The sequence below is a fragment of the Hibiscus syriacus genome, unplaced genomic scaffold, assembly GCF_006381635.1.
Source record: "Hibiscus syriacus cultivar Baekdansim isolate YM2019G1 unplaced genomic scaffold, ASM638163v2 tig00111402_pilon, whole genome shotgun sequence".
Classification (NCBI taxonomy): Eukaryota; Viridiplantae; Streptophyta; class Magnoliopsida; order Malvales; family Malvaceae; genus Hibiscus; species Hibiscus syriacus.
In genome coordinates, this window is record NW_024063082.1 from 2,798,174 (window position 1) to 2,823,600 (window position 25,427).

Sequence of the window (25,427 nt, forward strand, 5' to 3'; positions counted from 1 at the left end):
AGTGGTCATACAAGGTTGACATGTGGATCACCAGTGCCATCAAAATCATCTTTTCCTCTACCAAAATATGGATCCTCATCAAAATCCAAAGCTCATATGGTGTGAACTTTGTATTATGTAAACGTTGTTATTCAGTTGTATTATGTAAACGTTTTAACATTTAACATTTTATGTGTATTATGTAAACGTTGCCATCAAAAGCTCATATGCAAACGTTGTATTATGTGGATTTTATGTGTGAACTTTTAACATTTTCAGTTGAATTAATGACTCAGGCCAACCATTTTGACTTAACCAACTCTTGTTATTCAGTTGTTATCACTATTAGGCATGCATTTGACTATCGCAACACGGAAAATACAATCGCAACGCGAAATGAAAATCCCAACATGAAAATCGCAATGCGGAAATGAAAATCGCAACGAGAGAATCGCAATGCGAAATGAAAATCGCAATGCGAAATGAAAATCGCAACGAGAGAATCGCAATGCGAAATGAAAATCGCAATGCGAAATGAAAATCGCAACGAGAGAATCGCAATGCGAAATGAAAATCGCAATGCGAAATTAAAATCGCAATACGAAATGAAAATCGCAATGCGAAATGAAAATCGCAATGCGAAATGAAAATCGCAACGAAAGAATCGCAATGCGAAATGAAAATCGCAATGCGAAATGAAAATCGCAACGAGATAATCGCAATGCGAAATTATAAACGCATTGCGATTTTCATTTCCGCATTGCGATTTCATTTCGCATTGCGATTCTCTCGTTGCGATTTTCATTTCGCATTGCGATTTTCATTTCGCATTGCGATAGTCATTTTTGCCTTCAACATAATGCAGATTGAAATCAACAAAATCAACCATTACATTTCAATCAATTAAACAAGCACAAATAAGAATTATGTTCGCATCAATTACACAAATCAACTTTTACAAATCATCTTTTACAAATCAATTAAACAATCAAAAATTGAATCAACTTTTACAAATCAATTAAACAATCAAAAAACAATCAATTAAACTATTGAATCAACTTTTGCAGCTCGACATCATTTTCACGCAGTTCACTTCTGAGATTAACCTGCAGAAACCAAACATTTGTTCAAACAACACTTTCTACGCAAATTATTGAATTCTAATTACTTAACCAAACATTTTCATTTATAAGTATATAAACTTACCAATTGTTTATGGACATTTTTATAACGCGGATGCAGGTAGGCAGCGTCTCGTATATATCGATTTAGCCATATAATGCCGAAACCACAAGCCTACTGCAGCTTTATCTCTATCGGTGGGAGGTAGATACTTGATGCTTCCCGTCGTCAAACGCTCCAACGCCAAGCATACGAGAGGACCACAATCTCCTCTGGCTCCGCTCGTTTGTTGTGGCGCGGTCTCGTCTCTAATAACTGTAATATTGAGCTTCTTTGGCTTCTTGTTTCCAGAACGAGTCCAATAATTGATCGCATCCAAGAATTTAGCCAAATGAGAGCTCCATCCCTTAATAACATCTCTTAAATATCGCGTTGCGATTTACGGATACGCGTTGCGATTTTATGTATTATCGTTGCGATTTACGGATACGCGTTGCGATATACGGATACGCATTGCGATTTACCCATACGCGTTGCGATTTACGGATACACGTTGCGATTTACGGATACGCGTTGCGATTTATGTGTTCGCGTTGCGATTTTCATATTCGCGTTGCGATTTTGTAAAATCGCAATGCGAATTTGTACTATCGCATCGCGATTTTCAAGAATCGCGTTGCGATTTTGGAAACTGATTTGCGATTCTGGAAACTGATTTGCGATTCTGGGGATCGCGTTGCGATTTTTATTTCGCGTTGCGATTTTGTTGGTCATTTTGGCAAATCCAAAAAAAGTTGGTTAAAATCGTATATTATAACTTTTTTTTGGTCACTGAGGCGATTTTCTCTTTTTATAATGCAATATATTTATACCGAAATACTAATATTTATTAATTATAAAAAACTATAAAGATATTATATTACATGACTACACATTAAGAACATGAAAAGATAGAGAAGGGACGAAGCAATGATTTTAATTTAAGGAGATCAAGGTATAGCTAACAAAAGAAAATGGAAGAGATAAAATCTAAATAAACCAAAATTTGAAAGTCTAAATAAATATTTAATTATATATATATATATATATTTAATGATAAAATATTAGGGGACAGCGGTTTCCAAACCCAACACATAGTTTTGTCCCTGACATTGAGAGTAATAAAAGCATAAAATCCATCAAATTATCGACATAAAGTCATAATTTTATTTTATTTCGATCCTATTAAATAGATTTACTAGTAAAAAATAAAGTTATTCTTTTAGAAAACTTTCGTTCGAACAATTACGTTTATAAAGTATAAATGTATTATCATGGATTAAAAATATTCTATATAAATATAATTTTATAATTACTCCAAACTACTCAACGCAAACTTTTTGCTCATTTAATGAAAGCATGTTTTCAAAAGTTATAATAATAATAATAATATATTATTATTATTAGAAAAATAAGTAATATTATTTATTTTGATTTATTTTAGATTTTAAAGGTATCGGTTTTTGGTCACATTTCATTTTCTATGTGATGCAATGACACTGCTTGATTATTAAGCATCGACGCATTATTTTTTTAAAAGAATAATTGGTCAATTAAAAATCAATTACGTTAGCAATTTTACATCTCCAAATGTTCTAATAAATTTCACAGCAATTACTGAAGTTTAACTTTTCTTTTCAAATCATTGGATAAAAATGGGATTTTAGGAGTAAGTATGTTTGATCGTTGAATAGTTATTTATTTTTGTTTTCTCCTATTGTCTTATATTATAGGTTTTAAACTTATTATAAGCATTCATCTTTGTGCTCTTAGAGCCACATTTTCTCTCTCCCTCTAGATAGGATTATGATTAAATTTAAGATATAAAAAAAATATGAGATTTCAATGATAAGTCGATAAGACATTAAAATACCAAAATATAATAAATTAAGATATTTTATTTTTTGATGGAGTCTTTCTAAGGAAATTTTAGAATGCATTTCGTACACTATAGCACATTACCGATGTGATACATTGATGCATATTATTAACTAAATTATATTTATTAAATAAATATTAAAATAATACAATGATCTGTCCGTAATTAATCATTTATTATTATTTAGTTTAAATTTTAATAATTAAATTATATTTTTAATTATTTTAGGAAGTTTTATTTGTTTATGATTTGAACACTAAACTTATTTAAGTTTATGAAATCATCCCAACAACTAGGGATGGGCATGGGTTGGGCTGGGTCGGGTTGGATTTTTTGTCCACCTGGCCTGACCAGAGAACAATGACTCCTCCACCCGAAATCCGACCCGCATAATATATACCCTCCACCCGACCCGACCCGATTCTTTTGAAATAAAATCCGAACCCAACCTGACCCGAAATAATAAAAAATATTATTTTTATTCAACAAAAACATTGATTTAATTGGAAAAACAATATATAGAGGGGTATTATTATAATTATTCCTAAATATACAAAGTAAAATTATATATTTTTCTGGGTCGGGTCGGATATTTTTCATCATAAACCCGAATCCGACCTGACTCGAACATCACCTTTAAAAAACTGACCTGAGCCAACCCGAACTCGTTTTTTTTAAAATCCGACCAGATTGGGTCGGAACCCGTCAGATTCTGGTCCCATGCCCATGCCCATCCCTACCAACAACACTATCAAAACCACTGTCGACGATCGTATTCATCGTTGAAAAATCACATTTCTTAATATACATTGTGATTATAAAGTATTATTTATTTAGATTCTTTTAAATATCGATAATATATAAATTTTAAAATTTTAAAAACAATGAAATTATTTTCAGATGAAAATTTTAAATTAAAATAATAAATAAATTAATTTCATAAAATTGATATATAGAAAATATTTTTTTTTTAAAAAACTTTACATTTTAAACTTCCGTTTTTTTCTTAAAAAGCAACCTTTTTAAATCGTAAAAGAACAAACAGCTAATAATAGTTCACTCTTGCTTATATATTCCCCTTAGTCACAGTGATTGTGCTCAGCTCGTGTCAACTGGTTCATTTGCCTGCACTCCATTACTTCACTTTCAAAAAGGTTCATTTTCGATCCGAGTTTTTGCATATAAATTATGATTTTGTTTTCTAATTCTTTTGTTCATATGGATATGATATTTGAAGATATCAGGTAAAATGCCGAAGAGTTATCCTACTGTAAGCGATGATTACAAGAAGGCCATTGAAAAGGCTAGGAGGAAGCTCAGAGGTCTCATCGCTGAGAAGAACTGTGATCCGATCATACTCCGTTTAGCTTAACCTCTCTCTCCGTCCTTTTGATCTGTCGTCTGGTTTAAATGTTTCGGTTGTGTTGATTGATCGGACGGTAATGGTGGTGGACAGGTGGCATTCGGCTGGAACTTTTGATTGTCAGACCAAGACTGGAGGTCCATTCGATACCTTGAAGCATGCTGCTGAGCTCGGACATAGCGCTAACAATGGTCTCGATATTGCAGTCAGGCTTCTCGAGCCGATCAAGGACCAGAGTTTCCTACAATCTCTTAAGCTGACTTTTATCAGGTATTTCACTTTTAAATCTAACTTTGCTTTCAGATTTTACTATTTCATGTTTCATTTTGAGCGGTCTTGGCCCATTTTTTTCCTGTTTATTTCTTTATTCATTTGCAGCTTGCCGGCGTCGTCGCTGTTGAGGTCACCGGTGGACCTGAAATTCCCTTCCATCCCGGAAGAGTGGTCAGTCATAATTTCGGCTTATTTTAACATACATTATTTGATGTTAATATAAATTAGTGTCTTATATTTTGCTTTAATTGAGAACAACTAATAATTTGGTTCATTTGCCTGCACTCCATTACTTCACTTTCAAAAAGGTTCATTTTCGATCCGAGTTTTTGCATATAAATTATGATTTTGTTTTCTAATTCTTTTGTTCATATGGATATGATATTTGAAGATATCAGGTAAAATGCCGAAGAGTTATCCTACTGTAAGCGATGATTACAAGAAGGCCATTGAAAAGGCTAGGAGGAAGCTCAGAGGTCTCATCGCTGAGAAGAACTGTGATCCGATCATACTCCGTTTAGCTTAACCTCTCTCTCCGTCCTTTTGATCTGTCGTCTGGTTTAAATGTTTCGGTTGTGTTGATTGATCGGACGGTAATGGTGGTGGACAGGTGGCATTCGGCTGGAACTTTTGATTGTCAGACCAAGACTGGAGGTCCATTCGGTACCTTGAAGCATGCTGCTGAGCTCGGACATAGCGCTAACAACGGTCTCGATATTGCAGTCAGGCTTCTCGAGCCGATCAAGGACCAGAGTTTCCTACAATCTCTTAAGCTGACTTTTATCAGGTATTTCACTTTTAAATCTAACTTTGCTTTCAGATTTTACTATTTCATGTTTCATTTTGAGCGGTCTTGGCCCATTTTTTTCCTGTTTATTTCTTTATTCATTTGCAGCTTGCCGGCGTCGTCGCTGTTGAGGTCACCGGTGGACCTGAAATTCCCTTCCATCCCGGAAGAGTGGTCAGTCATAATTTCGGCTTATTTTAACATACATTATTTGATGTTAATATAAATTAGTGTCTTATATTTTGCTTTAATTGAGAACAACTGATAAATGTATTTAGAAGGTTTTCCTCCACGTAAAATGGCTAAATATATAACAACAGTTGATCGGTTTTGTTTTGAGAAATAAAACTAAAAGTAAAATTTGATTGAGTTGTTGAAATGTTGGTATTCAACGCAGGACAAGACTGAACCACCGCCTGAGGGCCGTCTTCCTGATGCTAGCATGGGTTAGTGTGTACTAGTTGTTTTTCAATATCATATATAAGCACGTATATATTTTCAATTTTCTGTAGTTTTTCCATGTATTTTAAGGGTCAATGATTATGAGCATTGGGTTAATGTCTGTGGTGATTTTGATTAAAATCTTGTAGGAGCTGATCAATTGAGGCAGGTTTTCGTTACTCAAATGGGTCTTACCGATGAGGACATTGTTGCTCTTTCTGGTGGCCACATCCTGGTCAGTTTATACATTTTTAAATTCCCTTGGTTATCTTGAAGCCTGAGGTGTTATTTGCCGCTTATATCCACTTACTATGCTATATATTTTCTTTTCCTTTGATGCAGGGAAGGTGCAATAAGGAGAGGTCTGGATTCGAGTGACCATGGACTGCCAACCCTCTCATTTTTTACAACTCTTTCTTCAAGTGAGTTTCAATTTTCATTAGTTATGCACATTCAACTTTTGTTCACATTTATATTCTATGCTATTTTGTTTTTTAAAGTATCCATATTCAACATGCGTTTGCTTACAAATACAGAGAGATGATTTTTCAACAACTTACAATTTTTTTTTTAAAGAAAACCATGTTCGACACTTCCACCAAAATTCAAATAAATCATAATAATTACAATTTAAAGAACAGTCCATGGCAAATTGGATAAATATTTTGCAGGGAGCTCTTGGCTGGAAAGAAGGACAATCTCTTGCAGCCGCCAACTGACCAAGTTCTCCTGTCTGACCCAGTTTTCCGTCCCTTGGTTGAGAAATATGCCGCTGTATGCAACAATCTTTTGGTTTCAATTCAATGATCAGAAAGTTTTATATAATCCCGAGTTTTCTGTGTTGTTTTAATTTGGTTTTTTTTCACCTATTTGTAGGATGAGGATGTTTTCTTTACCGATTATGCTGATGCTCACGTGAGGCTCTCCGAGCTAGGGTAAGTCTCTCCTTTCGACTCTTCAGTTATGTTGTAATCTATAGCCTTTTGATTTTCTTTTTGGAGATTGATACACCTGAATTCAAGTAATGTACTTGACTTTAATATGCGAGTTTTTATGTTGCGGTGAAGATTTGGTGATGCATGAACATAAACGATTGGTTGCAAAGTAGGAAGAAGGCAACGACATTTACCAGATGTATGGGTTTTTTATAATCATATCGAAGCTAAATTACTAAGCAGATGTTGCCTGAAGGATTTTTGGGTGGTTTTGGTTTTTCTTTTCATTTTGGTTGAAAAGGAATCGGAGTGTTTTCCGAGGAGAGTAAGCTTTTTGTTAATAATATAGAATGCTCAGTTTGTTGTTAGTAATTCTTTTAAGTTTGCGTCCTTAAAAAAATATATTTCAGTTTTGGTCCCTCCAAAAAGAAATTCTAACCGCAGCTTGCCACTCCATTACGAGGCAATCACCCGAAATTGCTGCAAACAATTATTTGTGTGCTGATCATCTCCCAAGTCGGTCAAGCTGGACAGATGGTGCGTCAAACTGTGAAGCCACATCCGTTTTAATCAACCAGACTCGATCACGGTCGGCTAGGTTCAGCAAATCAACTAAAAAAGTACGGAGCGGTTAATCCTAAAATTCTAGATCAAGTTTTACTATGTTTAGTCTCCCTATTGGATGTGAATACTTCATCGCCGTGTGTGTTACCTGATGCCACCATTCATCCACAACTTTTTTCCTCGTGGAACAAGCCATGCTGTACATAATATTAAGTACGATAAGCCATCATGCGGGCACTATCAGTTAAACTAGATTTTTCCTTTTTGTACATATATTTTCAAGGATAAGTATACAAATGGTTCCCTATAAGTTTCCTAATCATTAAAAGTTATAAAATAATCATTGCCTATATAACATTGCTTTGTTAAGTCTCTTGACTATTAAAAGTTATAAAATAATAATTTTTCGTTGAAAAATTAACAATCGTATGAGCTAAACATTAACATTCTGACGGAGATATGACAGTCGTTTAAGATTATGAAATCAGATTTTGTCATATCTTAGTCAATATGTTAACGTCCAACTCAAATTACCATCAATTTTTTAATAGAGAAGATAGTTTTTTTATTGAAAAAAACTGATCAATTTGACTAACAACAACAACAGATCATTAAATTTGAAAATCTTACAATTTAAGGGGAAAAAACGCAGTCTTAATGCTTAAATTGTAACCTTGCTCATATTTATTGGACCAAACTGACGGGCAAAATCTCATTTTATATTGGATAAAAGAAGTCTAAAGGTTCGGACTTTAAATGAAAGCAACACCACACCAACAAAGTTTCGATCTTATCCTTTAGTTGAACCGATACACGCTAAGACAACTCATAAAATCCGAGTCAACTAGATCACTTTCTGCCACTAAACGACAGTGGATCAAGCACATATGGGATTGCCCTTCAACTACATGATTTGCATTAAGAAGGGGAAAAAAACAATTTCAATACAACAAACACGACCACTATGTACCCCACAAGACAAAACATTCATCATCAGATTCCTACCCCAACATGATAATGTAGAAACCGATTAAAAGTTAAAACAAAAAGGTGGAAATGAAAGAACAAAACACCCCCACTGGAACAGTGCACCTAACATATTTATAAGACGAGTCACATTGTATGCAATGTAAATCAGCTGCAGAATCATATGGGACCTTCCATGTTTTTATTGAAGCCCATACGCTAAACTTGCTAACTTCTACAGCTACCGACAAGCTTGGGAAAAAAATAACAATGTAAGAAAAAACAGTTTTAGCCAAGTGAAAGGGGTGTAAAGTAAGATATCTCCCTGAAAGTGCTCCTTAGGGCTGAGTTGATACTCAATAGGATGCACTTTCAGCCTTGAGGTTGTTACTAGAACCAGATTGAGGCATCTTGTTTCGGCATGCTGTCCATCCCCACTGCTTGTAGATCCTCATTGTAATCGATAGAAGCCAAATCAAACGGAGAGCCAAATATCAATTTGAAATTGTTGTTGGTTTCGAAGGGTGAATTCACAACCTTAAACAGGTCAAATTGTGCTTCCCCTTGCGGAAACATTTGATTATGATGGGGCATGTTCGACTCATCGAAGAAGTTCCCCTCCATCATGAGGCCTTGACCGCGGAAGAATTCATCCTGTTGCGGCTGGAATTTCGACTGAAGAAGAGTTTGACCTTCTATAACCGGATTTTTAATGGGATTCATGTTCTTGTTGCCTTGAACATTGTTATCGTATGTCGACATGAGCTCACTGATCATTTTCTGTCCATCTTCCGGAACTCTGACTCCTGATAGATCAAATGATGCCGACATAGAAGTAATAGACGGTGCAGACGGCTTTGGTTGTGCAAATGATTGAGGGATGATGACCGGTTTCACTTCATTTACGTTAAAATTTAGACCACCGAACTGAGCAGAGGAGTTCCTATGTGGACAAGTATTTTGATGGTTATCCCTAGCAGTCCGGTCATGAAAACCCAGTCGAAGTTCACTATATGGACACTGGAGGAACTCACAAGTGTAGATCTTGTGTTCGACGTTTATATCATTGGACGGTTTCCTCTTTCGCACCAAATCCAAATTAACAACTTCTCCCTTGAAAGGAAAAGTTGTTTGCTGGATGACCCTCATTCTATCCGTACCCAAGTTCGATGAATTCAGATTCACAGGTTTGCACTCTTGTATATCGAAGTTAGCCTCATCTTCAGCTCCCTCAACAGAAAATTCATTACAGTCATTTATAACCAAGGACCCACTTCCTCCACATGAGGACAAGGGTGGGCAGGAATCAGGGTAAAGCTCACGGGCCAACCTCTCCTCCTGGTTAACGATAGCGAGCCAAGTCGCACTTTCTTTTGCAGTCATCTTATCCTGCAAGCACTTAGATTGCTGTACAAGCTTGCGAATCTTGGCAATATTGGGAAACATATGCTTGATTATGGCCGTAAGAACCCCCACTTTCCAAGCCTTCTTCAAGTCATGAGGTTTCTTATAAGGAGAAGGGCCTTGATCTTTGGGCAATCCCAGTTGTGGCCACCATTCTTCGGTTCCAGTAGGCCACCATGGTGGGGGGACACCTTTCTCTAAAGGAAACCTCCTCTGAGGTGGATCACAGTGTTGCATTAGTGCAGACAAAAGAGAACCGAGAGTTGTATCTTGAAGTTCTTGCAAGGTATGTGGTGTCGGGCCAATTGAATTACAGCCATCAGTCTTGCCAGGAATAGAATTATCCTCCTGGTACTTGGCGATAGCAGCAGGACCATTACGATCAAACCTAACTTTATCTTTCCACCATTCTCGAAGATTGTCAGATGCCCCAGTTACCGGCTTTCCCTTTTCCGGAATAATCCCATAAACAAAACCTTGGGCCTTACAAACTTCCATCATCTTCAACATATACTTCAATATCCCATCCTGCGCCCTTGACATCTTCTTTCTCCTCGCCTGTTCTTGAGACTGGCGCTGTCTGGCTGTATCAATCCCTTCCTTACCCTTACTCTGGTCTTTAAGCCGTTTGAGTCGCATTTTGTCCCTCCACATCCTCCTCTCAAGTTCATCGACATCGATTTCTTCATCACTATAATCAACCTCCACCGCAGAATCTGCTTCGGCTTGTGAGGCGGCCGCAAGATCCTTTTCCCAAATGGGAGCACTGAAGAAATCCAGATCCCCACAAATCCCCATCTCATCAAACATCATTATTCCAGGATAGGACTCCTAATAAGCCCAGAAGTCCGGGGGAAATCTCCAAGTCAACCAATAAGGCAAGATAAGCTTCAAGTTATTCCAAGTATCTTTTAGAACTTAGAACTGATATAACTCAAATTCCCCAATAGCAAAGCACTCAATTAACCTGCATAAAAATAAATAAATAAATAAATGTTAACAGAAGCCCTGCAATGGATTCGAGTGACACGGTCTTGATTAGCAAGTAATATTAATTGATCAACTGCATGTATAAGAGGAAAGTATATAAAAATTTCTGATTCATAAATATTAAATTTATGAACCATCAGATACAAGTCAGATCTCCAGATGAACAGCTAAAAGAAAATTATAAAGAGAAACTGAAAAATAGAACTAGCTCAGGATGATTGGATCTGATTCAACCAGGATCTCAACTTTATCAATCATTATAAAAAATACATGATGCAAGAAGAACCCAAATTGATTTTTTTCAATTGACAATCAATGGTATGATGTTAACAAAATATATAAAAAAACTAAACCAAACAATCAAAACAACAACTTTATCAACCAGTAATCTAAAAAGCAATCTCTTTAAGAAATTTAGCTAAGAAAATCAAACCATGTAATCAAGACCTCAACTTTATCGACCGATATTATAATTAAAAAAAACAGAGAATCAAAAACTAAACTGAATCAATCAATAATTAAACTCCAATTCGGAAAATTTTAAAAAATAAAATAAAAAGAAGCATATCAGAAAACTAGTAGAAAAAAACTCAAAACCCAGTCCAAAAAGGCTTACCAGATAAGGGGAAAAGCAAGCCATTTAGGCAACACAGAGAAGACTTTTAGAGAGAGAGAGAGAGAGAGAGAGAGAGAGAGGAATAAAGATAATAATTGAAGAAATGGGGTTGGCTGCCTCCCTCCCCTGTTGGTGATTTTTAAAGGACGGAAAGTGGGAGAAACTATTGGGGATTTGAAAATAAAAATTCTAAAAATCAAAGTTTGGGGGAGAAGGGTCAGTGGATTAAATAGTGATGAAAAACGAAAAAGGAAAGTGAAGGGGCCGGGTTAATACAATCTAGTTATAGAGATAGACGTTTCTTTTATAATTAAGACAAAATAAAATTGTACAATGGGGACTGAATGCATTAAATCAAGGCAATTGGTCTTCATCCAATGTCTTCTTCCTTTATTCAAGGACTTTCTATTCATTCTTCTAAAATTCTGAAGTCCAACCTTAATTTTAAGTAATGAAACCATTTCAAGTAATATTAAAAATATGTTAAACGATAGAAATTAAGGAAGAAATGATACGTTTTCAAATAAAAAATCAATTAATTATATGATTATTATATTTGATAAACGAGTTAGATGTGGAAAATCGTGGGTCGACTGATTAGTTGGTAGTTTTCTTATTGTTTAGTGTTATCAATTCTTAACTTAATGATAATTATTTCATTTTTTATAAATCTTGTGTGAATATATGATAATATATTTAAAGATTCTTAATTATTTAATAATAAATATTTATATTTTTACATACGTGATATTCAAATTCAAGATCTAAAATAATAATAATAAATTATTTAACCATTTAATGGGTCGTGGAAAAGAAGTGCTTCGGCTAATCTTTGGCACTGGATTGAGGACGTTTCGATATCAAAACTTTGTGAGAAACATTTGCTGGGCTAATAATTTTGGGTAAGTATTGTAGTTTATTCAAGTTGTTATTTGCTTTTTCAACCAAGTCGAGATGATGGTAAAGCCCAAATGGTAACAGTAACACGTACGAGACCAAACGGCAGCATTTTATTGGCTCTAAACAAAATCTCCAACGCTCGGGTCTATCCTCAATCTTAAAAAACCCCAAAAATAAGCTCCCATTCCCAGAAAACTGAAATCAAGGCGGACCCATCGCACTTAATATTTTAAATTTTCAATAATACGCACAACACCTTAGCAAATTCCCTCCCTTCCGTCTCCATCCAGGTAATACATAAGATTACTTTGGTGTTTATTTGTTTTAATTTTACTTGCATTATAAAATTCCGAAATTTAACAGTCAAATTGGTTGCTTCAATAATTAATTTTAATCTATCATCTTAAGTTTATTTTTTTTATTGATTAATGAGATTTTAAAAAGCTTTTGGGTAAGCAAAACATTAACAGTCGCGACGGAAAAATTAGCTGGCGTGTTAACTGCTTACATGGACTGTGTTAACTTCCACGTTGGAGACCCAAAAGCCTTCAATGATCACCTTTTATCCTTAAAAAAACTCAAACTCTAAACTTAATTTAGGGTTTTTTCATTTCTATCACTATTCTTTAAAAAAAATCTGAAATTTGTAAGAGGAGAAATCATGTGAAGATGGAAGACTCAATTGATGTTCCACTTTGCAACTGTGGATGTCCAACTAAGGTTTTTTTTTTTTAATTTTCTGTCAAACACAAGAGAAACTTACCATAAAACATAGCGTTGTCCCCCAAATGTAACCTCTATATAAATACGATGGTTTTTCTTTGCTCGTTTTTCTCACTATTATTTCTATCGGATGAATGAAAAAAATAAGAAATCATTTACCTTTTCTCTCCGATTAATGAAAGAAGAATAAATCGTTTTTCTCACTATTTTTCCCCTCAGACGAATTGAAGAAGAAGAAATGTGTTTATGGAAGAAGAAGAAATGAGTTTATGGAAGAAGAATAATAGTAAATGAAACCCTTGATCCCTTTATTAATTAGGTTAAACTACATAATTGATCACTAATGTTTTAGTAAGTTTTCGTTTTCCCCACTGAAGTTTAAAAAATGTGGCGGTCAACCCAATCCAAGTAAGCAGTTAACGCGCCAGCAGTTTTTTCCGTCACGCCTGATAACATCTATTAATGTCGAGTGACCAATTTGTAACAAACCATAATGTTAGTGACCGATTTGTGAATTTTAAAACATTAGTGGTGAAAACGAAAACGTACTCAAATATTAGTGACCATTTGCATAGTTTACCCTTCGTAAATTTATAAGTTAGTGTTCAACAGCTTCCAAAAAACTGCCATGTTTATAGTTAGGCTTTGTTGGCTGAAAGACAACTGAGTTGGTGTTGATTAGGTTAATTCTACTTAAGTTAAAGCATAGTTGAAATAGTTGGCACGGCAGTACAAGGTTATGTCTAACAAATGATAAGTTGTTATTCAAATTTACCATGAAATGTAATGATATTTGCAGGCGTTTCTTCATTATCAAGCTCCACAAATAGGTATCATGCAAGCAACATTGCCTTAAACCCTACGTAGCGAGAATTCATGCGCCAAAATTGGTATACGGGTACTGGACATGGTACACAAGGAAAATGAAGAGTAAAAATAAAGAATTGTTCTATGATTTCTCAATATGAGCTAGAAGAAAGAACACTGAAGTTTATGCTAGAGTTTCCAAAGAATGCCTTTGGTCATCATCATGTTATAATGATGAATTCAGATTGCATGATTTTGGAATAACTTCTCAGCGTTAGATATCAGCAAGCTTCAGTTTGATTCATCGAGAGATTTATGATTTCCTTTAATGGGAACACATGTGTAGTTCTTCCGGAGCTGTAAATAGAATTTACGATATCAAAGGCAGCAAGCTTACCAGTCCTCTTGCAATCTGCGTGGGGGAAGTTTCAGACATAAAGCACTTCATTGTCACCAGCCATTTACCTGATTGCTCACTCGACTCTCTCCAACTTCATTAGGATCTTGGTTCCGGAAGTGCATTGGCTCTTACTAGTGCCATCCTCAGTGGGCAACCTTGTAGTGTGAGCATCATGGATTTTAAGAACCTTTGGGCACACTGTGCATATGTTTACGATGGTGGTAAAAAAGAAGAAGAAAAGAACTGGAAACTCAATGGATTATTGATTGTCAAATCATCTAAATTAAGCTCAAAACAACCTCTGATGAAAATATCCGCAAATGGTCCAAAACCTTGTGCTTCAACAAAACTAAAAATTAAAAACGAAGAAGAAGACGATCTTTCTCACTCAAGAGGAACATCAACATCACCATCGTCAATTTCCTGCTGTAAATCCTTGGGATCTTTACCATCAACGGTACACCCAATGGAAACACACGTACCCAGAATTTCCTTCACCGTCCCTTTCAAATCCTTGGCCATAGACCTCAGTCTCATTACCTTGGCATCTCAATGACGTCATCGAGGCTAATTTTGTCATTATGCTTGATGTTCTTGGTTTTCTTCCTGTTCCTCTCCGGTTCCTTCAACGCCTTAATTACAAGCGCCGCCGCGGAATGAACCACCGTGACCTTCGCCTGACGGTTCTGTACAGTGAGCTTGACGGTGACACGGAGACCTTTCCAGTCCTTGGCGGTTTCTTTGGCGATATCTTCACCAATCTTCTTTGGAGAGAGACCGAGCGGACCGATATTTGGAGCAAGGGGCACCGACTTCACCACCGGTAACGCGGATGAAGACGTCGACGACTTGGGTCGGGTCGAACTGTTGGAAATAAAACACTCACACAAACAACTTTTATTGAAACTCAAACAAATATTACAAGAGCACTCTCACTCAAAAATAAGAACTACAACTTACTCTTATAGGACTTTGCTTCTTCACTCACTTAGAAGCTCTTAATTTTTCTTGATGCTTAAAACTAAAATGGGGAGAGGTATTTATACTACTCAAGAATAATCCTACACCACACAAATAAACTAATTTAAACCATTACAAATTCAACAAATACCTAACTCTCACCTAACTAAATTGATGTAAGCAATGACATCATTATTTAAATGATGTAAGCAATGACATCTTTACTTAAATGATATAAGCAATGACTTCAATTTAGTTTGGGTTTGGGTTTAGGCTCCCATAATGGATCAAGTTTATGATCCAACACCCCCTTTAAACTTGATCTTGTGACCCCTAGTAAGTTCCTTAATCTTATGAAGTCTTCACTTTTCAGTGGCTTGGTAAAAATATCAGCAACTTGATCTTGTGACTTCACGTATTCAACTTCCACATCATTTCTTGCAACACACTCCCTTATATAGTGGTAGCGAATGTCGATGTGCTTGCTTCGATCATGGAATACTGGATTCTTTGATAAGGCAATGGCTGATTTGTTATCGACACAAACCTTGGTAGGATCTTCTTGTATCAAACATATCTCATTCAATAGATTTCCAAGCCAAATTGTATGACAAACACATGAGGTAGCAGCAACATATTTCGCTTCACAAGTGGACAATGTGATAATTGGTTGTTTCTTTGACATCCATGTGAACGCAATATCTCCCATGAAAAATACGAATCCAGTAGTGCTCCTTCGATTATCTATGTCTCCACCCCAATCACTGTCGCTATATCCAACAAGCTTGTAATCGTTAGAAACTGAATAGAACAAGCCAAAGTCAATTGTACCTTTCAGATAGCGAAGAATTCTCTTTGTGGCTTTAAAATGGGTGGTTGTTGGAGATTTCATATAGCGACTAACCAATCCAACTGCGTGAAGAATATCGGGTCTCGTGCAAGTTAGATAGCGTAGACTTCCTACCAAACTTTTGAAGAATGTTGGATCTACACTTTCACCTTCTTCATGTTTGGTCATCTTGATCCTGTATTCTGCCGGTGTGCTTATTGGCTTACAGTTCTTCATCTTGAACTTCTTCAATATCTCCTTTGCATCCTGTGAAATGAAAATTCCATCATAGAGACACACGATCAAAATATCTTCATCTTTGATCTTGATATATAGAGCATGCTCGTAGGGACATTTGTTGAAGCCATTCTATTGGAAGTACTTGTCGATTCGGCTATTCCATGCCATTGGTGCTTGTTTTAGCCCGTAAAGAGCCTTATTCAACTTCAACACATTGTCTTCGTGCCCTTTGACTTCATAGCCTGATGGTTGCTGAATGTAAACTTCCTCTTCAAGAACTCCATTTAGGAAGGCGGACTTTACATCCATCTGTTATATCTTCCACTTGTTTTGAGCTGCCAAAGAAATGATTAGTCTGATAGTCTCCAATCGAGCAACAGGAGCAAATACCTCATCATAGTCAATTCCAGCCTTTTGACTATATCCTTTAGCAACTAGCCTCGCCTTGTGCCTTTCAATATCTCATTTGGCGTTTTGCTTTGTTTTGTACACCCATTTGACACCTATCGCCTTATGTCCCTTGGGAAGTGAGGTAAGTTCCCATGTGTCATTCTTCTCGATGGCCTTGATTTCTTCATCCATCGCATCTCTCCATTTTTTTTCTTGTACCGCTTCTTGAAAGCTCACTGGTTCACAATCGACAAACAGACAAAATAATGTAAGATTATCTTATCGTTCAGTTACCTCATAGAGATCTCTAAGGCTTCTTGTGCGTTGCACAACTCTTTCACTTTGACTCTCACTTGACGATGACGAAGGTGATGAGTCTCCTTGAGTGGTTGATGTTAGTGAAGTGGGTGGAGTTGCAAGCTCTTGTTGAGATTCATCTAGTTGTTCCCTCATTGTCTGCTCATCTTCTTCAAACTGAGGAAAGAAATTGAAGTCATCTGTATGAGAGTTAAAATCCTATTCTCCTTCTTCGTTGAAGACCACATCTCGATTAATCACAAACTTCTTATTGTTTGGATTGTACAACTTGTAGCCCTTCGAATTAGCATCATAGCCGATGAAGATAAAACTCTCGCTTTTATCATCAATCTTCGTTCTTCTCTCGTCTGGTACGTGAACATGGGCTATACTTCCAAAGGTTCTCAAATGGGAAATGGCAGGCTTTCTTCTACTCCATGCTTCTTGCGGTGTCTTTCCCCATACACTTCTTATTGGAGATCGGTTTGTCAAGTAGACTACACACGCTACTGCCTCCGCCCAAAATTCCTTAGGTAGTTTCTTGCTTTTGAGCAAGCTTCGTGCCATGTCGAGGATTGTTCTGTTCTTTCTTTCTGCCACATCATTTTGCTGGGGGGATCTAGGAACTATCATTGGTCGACAAATTCTATTTACTTCACAAAACTCTTGAAACTCCCTAGAAGTAAATTCTCCACCTCGATTAGATCTCATGGCTTTGATCTTTCTATCGTTTTCTCTCTCCACTGTTGCTTTGAACTTCTTGAAGACTTCAAAAACTTCTGAATTCTGTTTCAAGAAATATACCCAGATTTTTCTTGAAAAATCATCAATAAAGAGAAGAAAATAGTTACTGTTACCGAGAGAGCTTGGCTTTATCGGTCCACACACATCGGTATGGATGAGCTCAAGTGGCTTCTTGGCTCTTGTCTCTGACTCCTTTAGAAAGCTTTTCCTGAATTGTTTCCCGACTAGACACCCTTCACAGAGCTGGTCAGGATGGTTGATGCGAGGTAGTCCTTTCACCATTTCCTTCTTAGATAACAACTCTAGACCTCCAAAATTGAGATGCCCAAATCGAAGATGCCAAAGCCATGATGCATCTTTGTAGCAAGCTTTCAGGCACTTTGCAACATCATTTTGTATGTTGATCAAGAACATTCTATTCTTTGACATCGGCACTTTAGCAATGAAGTTATTCTTATCATCTTTTATAGAAAGATTATAATTATTCATATGAATATCATAACCTTTCTCTACCAATTGCCCTAAACTTAAGATGTTACTTTTCATATTGGGCACATAGTAGACATTTGAAATAAATTGATGTCTCGCATCTTTCAAACGGATAAGAATGTTACCTCTCCCTTTCACTGCTATTGTGGAATCATCTTCAAACGAAACATTTCCGCTTACTGGCTCGTCTAGCTCCACAAACATGTTTTTCCTTCCATACATATGATTGCTTGCACCACTGTCAAGATACCAGGAATTTGCTTGGTCACCATCAGTTTCCTTTCGTGCTAGAAGAAGAGTTTCTTTGCCATATGTCTTTTCCTCCACATAATTGGCCTTCTCCTCAGTTTTGTTGTTGGGAGCTCTACATTCTAAAGCAAAATGCCCAAACTTTTGACAATTATAACATCGAATTTGAGATTTGTCATACTTTGAGTTTGGATTGATTCTTCCATGGCCTCGTGTTGAGCTTTCTCCTTTCTTATAGTTGTTGTTGGAATTGTTATTGTTGTAATTCCAGCCTCATCCACGACCTCGACTTCCACCTTGTCCATGGCCTCTACTTCTGCCTTAGCCATGTTGGTTTCTATCATTGTGTTAGCTTTCATGCATATCCTTGAGTTGCAGCTTGAGGAGTTGCTCAGTAAACTCATGCTTCTTCTTATGCTTCTTTTCGTATGCTTACAATGATCCTTGGAGTTGCTCGATCCTCATTTCTTCCAAGTCTTTAGTTTCTTCAATCGTCACGACGATGTGCTCAAATTTGGGATCCAACGAATGGAGTATCTTCTCTATTATCCTCACATCTTCTAACTTTTCACCATTTCTTTTTAATTGATTAGAAACACCTACTACTCTTGAGAAATAATCTGAAATAGACTCAGATGCTTTCATGTGTAAGGATTCGAATTCACCTCTTAATGTTTGGAGACGAACCTTCTTCACTTGCTCGGATCTTTTGTAAGAGGTTTGCAGCTTCTCTCATGCTTCCTTGCTAGAACTTGCACTTGAAATCTTTTCAAAACCATCATCATCTAATGCTTGGTAGATGAGGTAGAGAGCCTTATTGTCTCTCTTTCTTGAATCCTTCAAAGTTATCTTTTGATCTGGTGTAAGAGTAGCAAAAACAACATCATCCACAATCTCGTTATAGCCTTTCTCTATGATATCCCACACATCTTGTGATCCAAGAAGTGCCTTCATTTTGATACTCCAATTGTCGTAGTTGTTGTTGTTGAGTGTCGGAACTTGGAATGGTGCCATACCATTTGCCATATCTCTCAATATAATGAGATTTTGTAAAATCCGATTGCACGGATGAATCCGGAACGTCAAAAAAAAACTTTGGAGGGACTTGGACAACTCGGCTGACTCGGCTCAACTCGGTGAGTCAACTCGATTTTCTGGCAGCAGTCTTCCGACGGTACATGGCGGTGCGTCAGAACTCAGATTGAGAAAATTCTGGCGGCGTCGGATTTCTCTCGTCGAGACCTTCGATCTTTCCAACTCTCTCTGATGCTACTTTGTTGGAAATAAAACACTCACACAAACAACTTTTATTGAAACTCAAACAAATATTACAAGAGCACTCTCACTCAAAAACAAGAACTACAACTTACTCTTATAGGACTTTGCTTCTTCACTCACTCAAAAGCTCTTAATTTTTCTTGATGCTTAAAACTAAAATGGGGAGGGGTATTTATATTGCTCAATAATAATCCTACACCACACAAATAAACTAATTTAAACCATTAAAAATTCAACAAATACCTAACTCTCACCTAACTAAATTGATGTAAGCAATGACATCATTATTTAAATGATGTAAGCAATGACATCTTTACTTAAATGATGTAAGCAATGTCATCAATTTAGTTTGAGTTTGGGTTTAGGCTCCCATAATGGATCAAGTTTGTGATCCAACACGAACTTGGGTGGCATTGTTGGGCTTGCTCTGAAGTAGAGAGGGGTGGCTAGGGTTCTTAGAAATGGAAGTAATGCAAATAGTTAAGATAACATACCAATGATTTCCCGGTTTATCCCTGGATTTTTTAATAATCTATTTTCGTACGATAAAAATAAATAAATAATACTTATTTATAATCATTGAGTATAATGGGGTTATTTAATTTTTTTATATAAAAGCTCTTTTATTTTTATTTTTTTAATTATATATTTAGAATTTTTTTAATTATTAATAACATATATCCTATAAACGTAATTATTCAATCTAATAGAAAAATACTATTCTATCACTTAATCATTTCACTTATTAAATAATTTTAAATTAATATAAAATTAAAATAATTTTTAAATTAATTATTAATATCCGATCTATTTATTGTTTAATTCAAATTGAGTTTTGTAAAAGCTAAGGGCGACTCTCCCAACTCAATTTGTTCAATTAATAAATATCAGTGTTTAAACTATTAACTTTACTTAAGAAATCTAGTTTCCAATTCCACTAAATTAATTGTTTATTAATATTATAAAATTAAAATATTTATATAATTTAATTGAATCTCACCTTAAAAATTAATATATCTTTTAATTTTAACTATTATAAAATATAATTCAGATCCATGCAACTCGAATTAAAATTTAAACTTTTCATAATAAATAATTAAGTAATTATAGTTTTCTTACCTGTCATTTTAATTACGTTATTAAAATATTCATTTATTATAATTTTTAATAAATGGTAAGGCAAAATCTTAAAACTAAATCCCCACTACATTTTTAATAAAATACTCATAAATCCCCGTTAAGGTACACTCCTAAAACAAAAGGCCAAGTCCTTCCATTCCCTTCACCAAATCTTTGTTTTAGTTCGTATTCTCTCTAATGCAAAAACCCTAAAACCTTGATCTTCCTGACCCATTTCATATCGAAACCCGATCCAATCTTCGCATCCATTCCAGCCTCCTCTCCAATCCGGGGAAATATAACCCAAATAAAGTTTTTAAACAAAAATTCAAAAGCATAAGAGAAGAGTGAAAAAAGTGGTGTTTGTTGATCGAGGGGAGATATGTATAAGAACCAGCTACAAGAGCTGGCGCAGAGGAGCTGCTTTAATCTTCCTTCATACACGTGCATTAGGGAAGGTCCAGACCACGCACCAAGGTTCAAAGCCAATGTTAACTTCAATGGCGAGACCTTTGAGAGTCCTCATTATTGTTCTACTCTCCATCAAGCCGAGCACTCCGCCGCTGAAGTTGCCTGACCTTCTCACTCTCTTGCCGCTAGAATCCTAGTATCTCAGAGATTTTTCTGTAATTGAAATATATTTTTTGTGTGTGTGTTTGTTTTAATTCTCATTGTAACTTTTGTTAGCGGAATTGGATCACGGGAATGATCAGCGTTAGCCCTAGTTGCCGGAGATGAAATTAGTTAAACCCCTTTCACGGATTATATGCATTAATAGAATCCAATAGTATTTTCATGACTTTCTTAGGCGATGAAAGCGAGATTTTGATTTATTTCTAATGGAATAGCTGGGGAACTAAGGTAGTTTCGTTGACAGAGGAAGGTGTTTGCGACATTGAATATCTTAGTTAAATACGTGATTTTTAATTACTTCTTATATAATGGGAAAAAGGGTTGTACTTTGATGAAAAAATTATTTAATGTTACTGCCAGAAAAACCACAACAACAAAACACTAGAAAATAACACTGAATGCGAACTTCAATTGTTTTGTAGATTTTTATGTTTAATTTTCTTTCCTGGGAAAATGTGGTCTCAGGTTGGGTTATTTTTTATATGAAAGAATTGGAAATGACGGGTTTAGTCTGGTGTTGTCCAGGTTTTCTTTTAAGAAACTTGCTCTAGCAAATGAGCAACTTGAATCTGCAAAAAACTGGAAGTATCTCTTCTTCTAGGCGTAATGGAGCAAAAATAGACATGTGGTTAAGAACTTAAGATGCTATGATTTTCAAAGTTTTCATTTCTAAATTCCATCTTGTAGTACATACAGACTCAGCCTTCTTGAAATTAAATTGTATTGTTTGACAGAGTGAAAGTTTATATATATGAGCTACTGATTAAAATTGAGACTACAACTTCCATCAGACTGTGCGTAACTACAAGTATGAGACACATTTTACATAATCACGTGCATGTTTGTATGCCAATACACAAACATAAGCTTTGCAATCGGTGAAGTTTGTCTTCTCATCCAGTTCATTCATTCAAATACGTACTTTATATAATCACTTCCAAATTCAAGAGGCTTATGGATTCTAGGCGAATTTACTGAATTTATATCTTTCATCTCTTGAATGTGCCTAGGGCGGACCTCCATGGTGCCCGGGGTATCCCAAGCAAACCCTCCACAAGTGCCACCCCTAATACAAGTGTCATCCCTCAAAAGTGCCACCTCCTGAGCTCTTGTAACCCCTGAATTTTTGTGCCATGTGCCCCTTCTAGTTGTCTCTACTCTCTAGTTTTGTTGTGGTCAATACTGATCAGTCTTCATTATGTTAGGACGACACGGGTTTACAAAAACCTCTTACAGGGAATTTCACAAATAGTTGGAGCTCCGTTGCCTCATTATACAACATTTAGATCAGGCCTTGGGCACCTACCTGTTTTTACAGGAACAGTTGAATTAGCTGGAACCACATTCACAGGGGAATCTGCTAAGAACAAGAAACAATCGGAAAAGAATGCAGCCATGGCAGCTTGGACATCTCTAAAACAATGTAAGTTCATGTTTCCTTTTGCTTGTGGGTAATTATCGGAATGGTGAAATGGGTAATGAGCAGCTGCTTGTGTGGTTAGAGGAATCTGCAATCTCTTCATGTTTTAAGATGATCAAAGGATGCTCTTGTCCATGAGGTAGTGTTACACAACTGCTAGATGAAAAGCATGCCTGTGTTTTCTTGGCAGTCTGATTATGCTAATTGCTTTTTTATAGCATTTTCTGTGAGGATTTTCATATAGATTAGAGTTTTGTGCCGAAACTGAATAATATTTGCCTTTTACCGGTGGCAAAGGAAACTGCAAGTTCTCCTTCAGTCAGAGAACAATGATGAAGTTGAGCCGATTACAGTAGCACGGGCATTGTTGAATAACTGAATAAAGGAAAAGATAGCTATGGCAAACTCCCACAATGCCCCAATACCATTTAAAAAGAAGTTTCTTGTCCAGAACCCTAGACCAACAAATCCACAGCCTCTTACTACTACCTCAAAAATCCTTCCCTTAATCTGCCCTAGGATGGTTCCTCGAAACAGATCCATGTCAGCTACAGCCAATGAGAATTCCATAACGCCATCACTGCATGCACCTGCACCTGAAATCCATGGGCCTCGTCCAATGAAATTCCCTGCAGCTGGAGCAGCCCCTTATGTTCCTTTCCAACATTTTAGGACAGCCTGCCATGGCATTGCTCCGCCAGTAACAATAAAAACTGCAGTGCCTGTTTTCTCTGCCCCTCCACATCCAACAGCATCTTCAGTATCCCCTCAGTCGTCATCGTCTGCAGTTCGTACTCTGCCAGCACAGTGGATTCGTCCTGCACACCCACCACAATCTTCATTTCCCCTGCAGCAATCACTGTCTTCACTTCCTTCACATGTGCTGCAAGCTTGTCCAGCACGTACTGCTCCACCTGTCACCATCAGGCAAGTGATTCCTGTATTTGCTGCTCCATCAGTACAGAAAGAAGATATTCCGTCCGATGGAAATGAAAATATTGCATCGGTTACTGTTTCTTCCCTACCTGCTCAGGTCAAGGAGGGTACAAGCACAACAGCAGAGAACCCGCAAGAATCTGAGATAGTGCGGAGTTTAGAGCGACTCAAAATCTGATACTTGTGAAGGAAACGACTTTGAAGCAATAGGATAAAAGCTAAGGTTTTTGTGTTGGTAGCAAGTTTATTTTTGGTACTCTTTTTTGTCATCTCTTCATAGGAGGTTTTTTCTTTTTAATCCGATCCTTTTTGTTTTTCTCAACCATCTTTTTTGTTTCTTAGAAGCTACTGTATCTGCAGGTTAAGTTAGTACCATCTGTCCCGACTCACCGTCTTGTTTAAAGTATTTATGTCCAGTACATATTCACATATAAAACACAAATATATGCTGGGAGCCTGTATTCAATCATATGATTTTCAACCCTAATCAAAGCCAGTAATTTTCTTTCACGAACAAAGAAACATGAAAGTGAAAGGAAACCACCCAGGGAAAGATAATATAAATCCATATCGTGCTTATGTTAACACCAGTAACCACCCAAGAAGGCAACAATGGTAGGTTTATTGGTGAAAACAGCAGAGGCTGAAGAAGAGAGTCAGATTCCATAACAAGTTTGCCAAACAAGCAAAAAGCATGAATGAGTGGCTAAACTTTTGTTTCTTTTTTCTGCAGTTTCCATTTAGGGGAAGAATTGTTGAATGAATCACATGGTGGAACTGAAGAATCTGTGGCAACATCAGGATGCAATGTTGTGTTGTTGGTTGAAGGTATTGATTCCTTGGGAGGATGCTTGAAGCTATTCTTCAAACCTTGTGTATCAGGGTAATTCTCAAGTAATGCTCCTTTTGCAATGGGTGCCAGTTTTCATCTTTGCAAATCAAGCTGGGTTTTCCAAAATATTTGACGCAAGGCATTGTGCTCCGGTTTCGACAATTTGATGCAGCAGGTTAGTCCTAAAAACACCATTGGTTTGTTTCTACAATAGATATTAACAGCACTGCGTCAACTCGAGTTAACTGTTGGGCTAAAGATGTCAATACTCTCTTAACAGGGATACACTCACTTGCTGTTGCTTGGAATGTCCTTGCAGCTGATGACAACACTGCCCATTTTCTTTTGTAAACTGGTCTTTTGTAACTGTTGTGTGACAACGTTGTCGTAATTTACTTGTTATTTCAACATTCTCGGTCCAAATACGAACAAGTAAAACTTCAATAATAAATTTTATTTATCAAATGCATAAAATAACGAAAATTTACGTGTAAATTCTACATAGTCTATAGACACTAGGGATGGAAAACGGGCGGGTCGGGTGCGGATACCCCCTCCCCCATCCCCATACCCACTTAATATTTTTCAATCCACCACCCGCCCACCACCCATGATGGGTAAAAATTTTCAAATCCACACCCGCCCACGCAGGTACATTCTCAAATCCATCCCCACACTCACTACCCACTGGAAACGTACCCGGCTAGACCCGCCTGACAACAAACTTAAGTTATACATAAGAAACAAACATAAAACAAACACATCTATTAAGAAACATAATAAAATAAACCAATGATTATCTGAGTTAAGTGTTAATATAGAT

At 36.5% G+C, this 25,427-nt stretch overlaps 1 protein-coding gene and 3 pseudogenes across 1 annotated transcript; 2 read left to right on the forward strand and 2 right to left on the reverse strand.

Annotated features, from left to right (window-relative positions):
* Nucleotides 1-4,924: 4,924 nt before the first annotated feature.
* LOC120162563 lies at nt 4,925-6,822 on the forward strand (annotated as a pseudogene).
* Nucleotides 6,823-8,489: 1,667 nt separating this feature from the next.
* LOC120162336 lies at nt 8,490-24,070 on the forward strand (annotated as a pseudogene).
* Nucleotides 8,548-11,475, reverse strand: LOC120162335 (protein ETHYLENE INSENSITIVE 3-like). The gene is made up of 3 exons (XM_039172501.1): nt 11,359-11,475; nt 8,739-10,719; nt 8,548-8,699 (listed from the first exon to the last, which is right to left on the reverse strand). The coding sequence occupies exon 2, from the start codon at nt 10,563-10,565 to the stop codon at nt 8,739-8,741; it is 1,827 nt and encodes a 608-aa protein (XP_039028432.1). The 5' UTR covers nt 10,566-10,719; nt 11,359-11,475; the 3' UTR covers nt 8,548-8,699.
* LOC120162119 lies at nt 13,766-18,715 on the reverse strand (annotated as a pseudogene).
* Nucleotides 24,071-25,427: the final 1,357 nt, after the last annotated feature.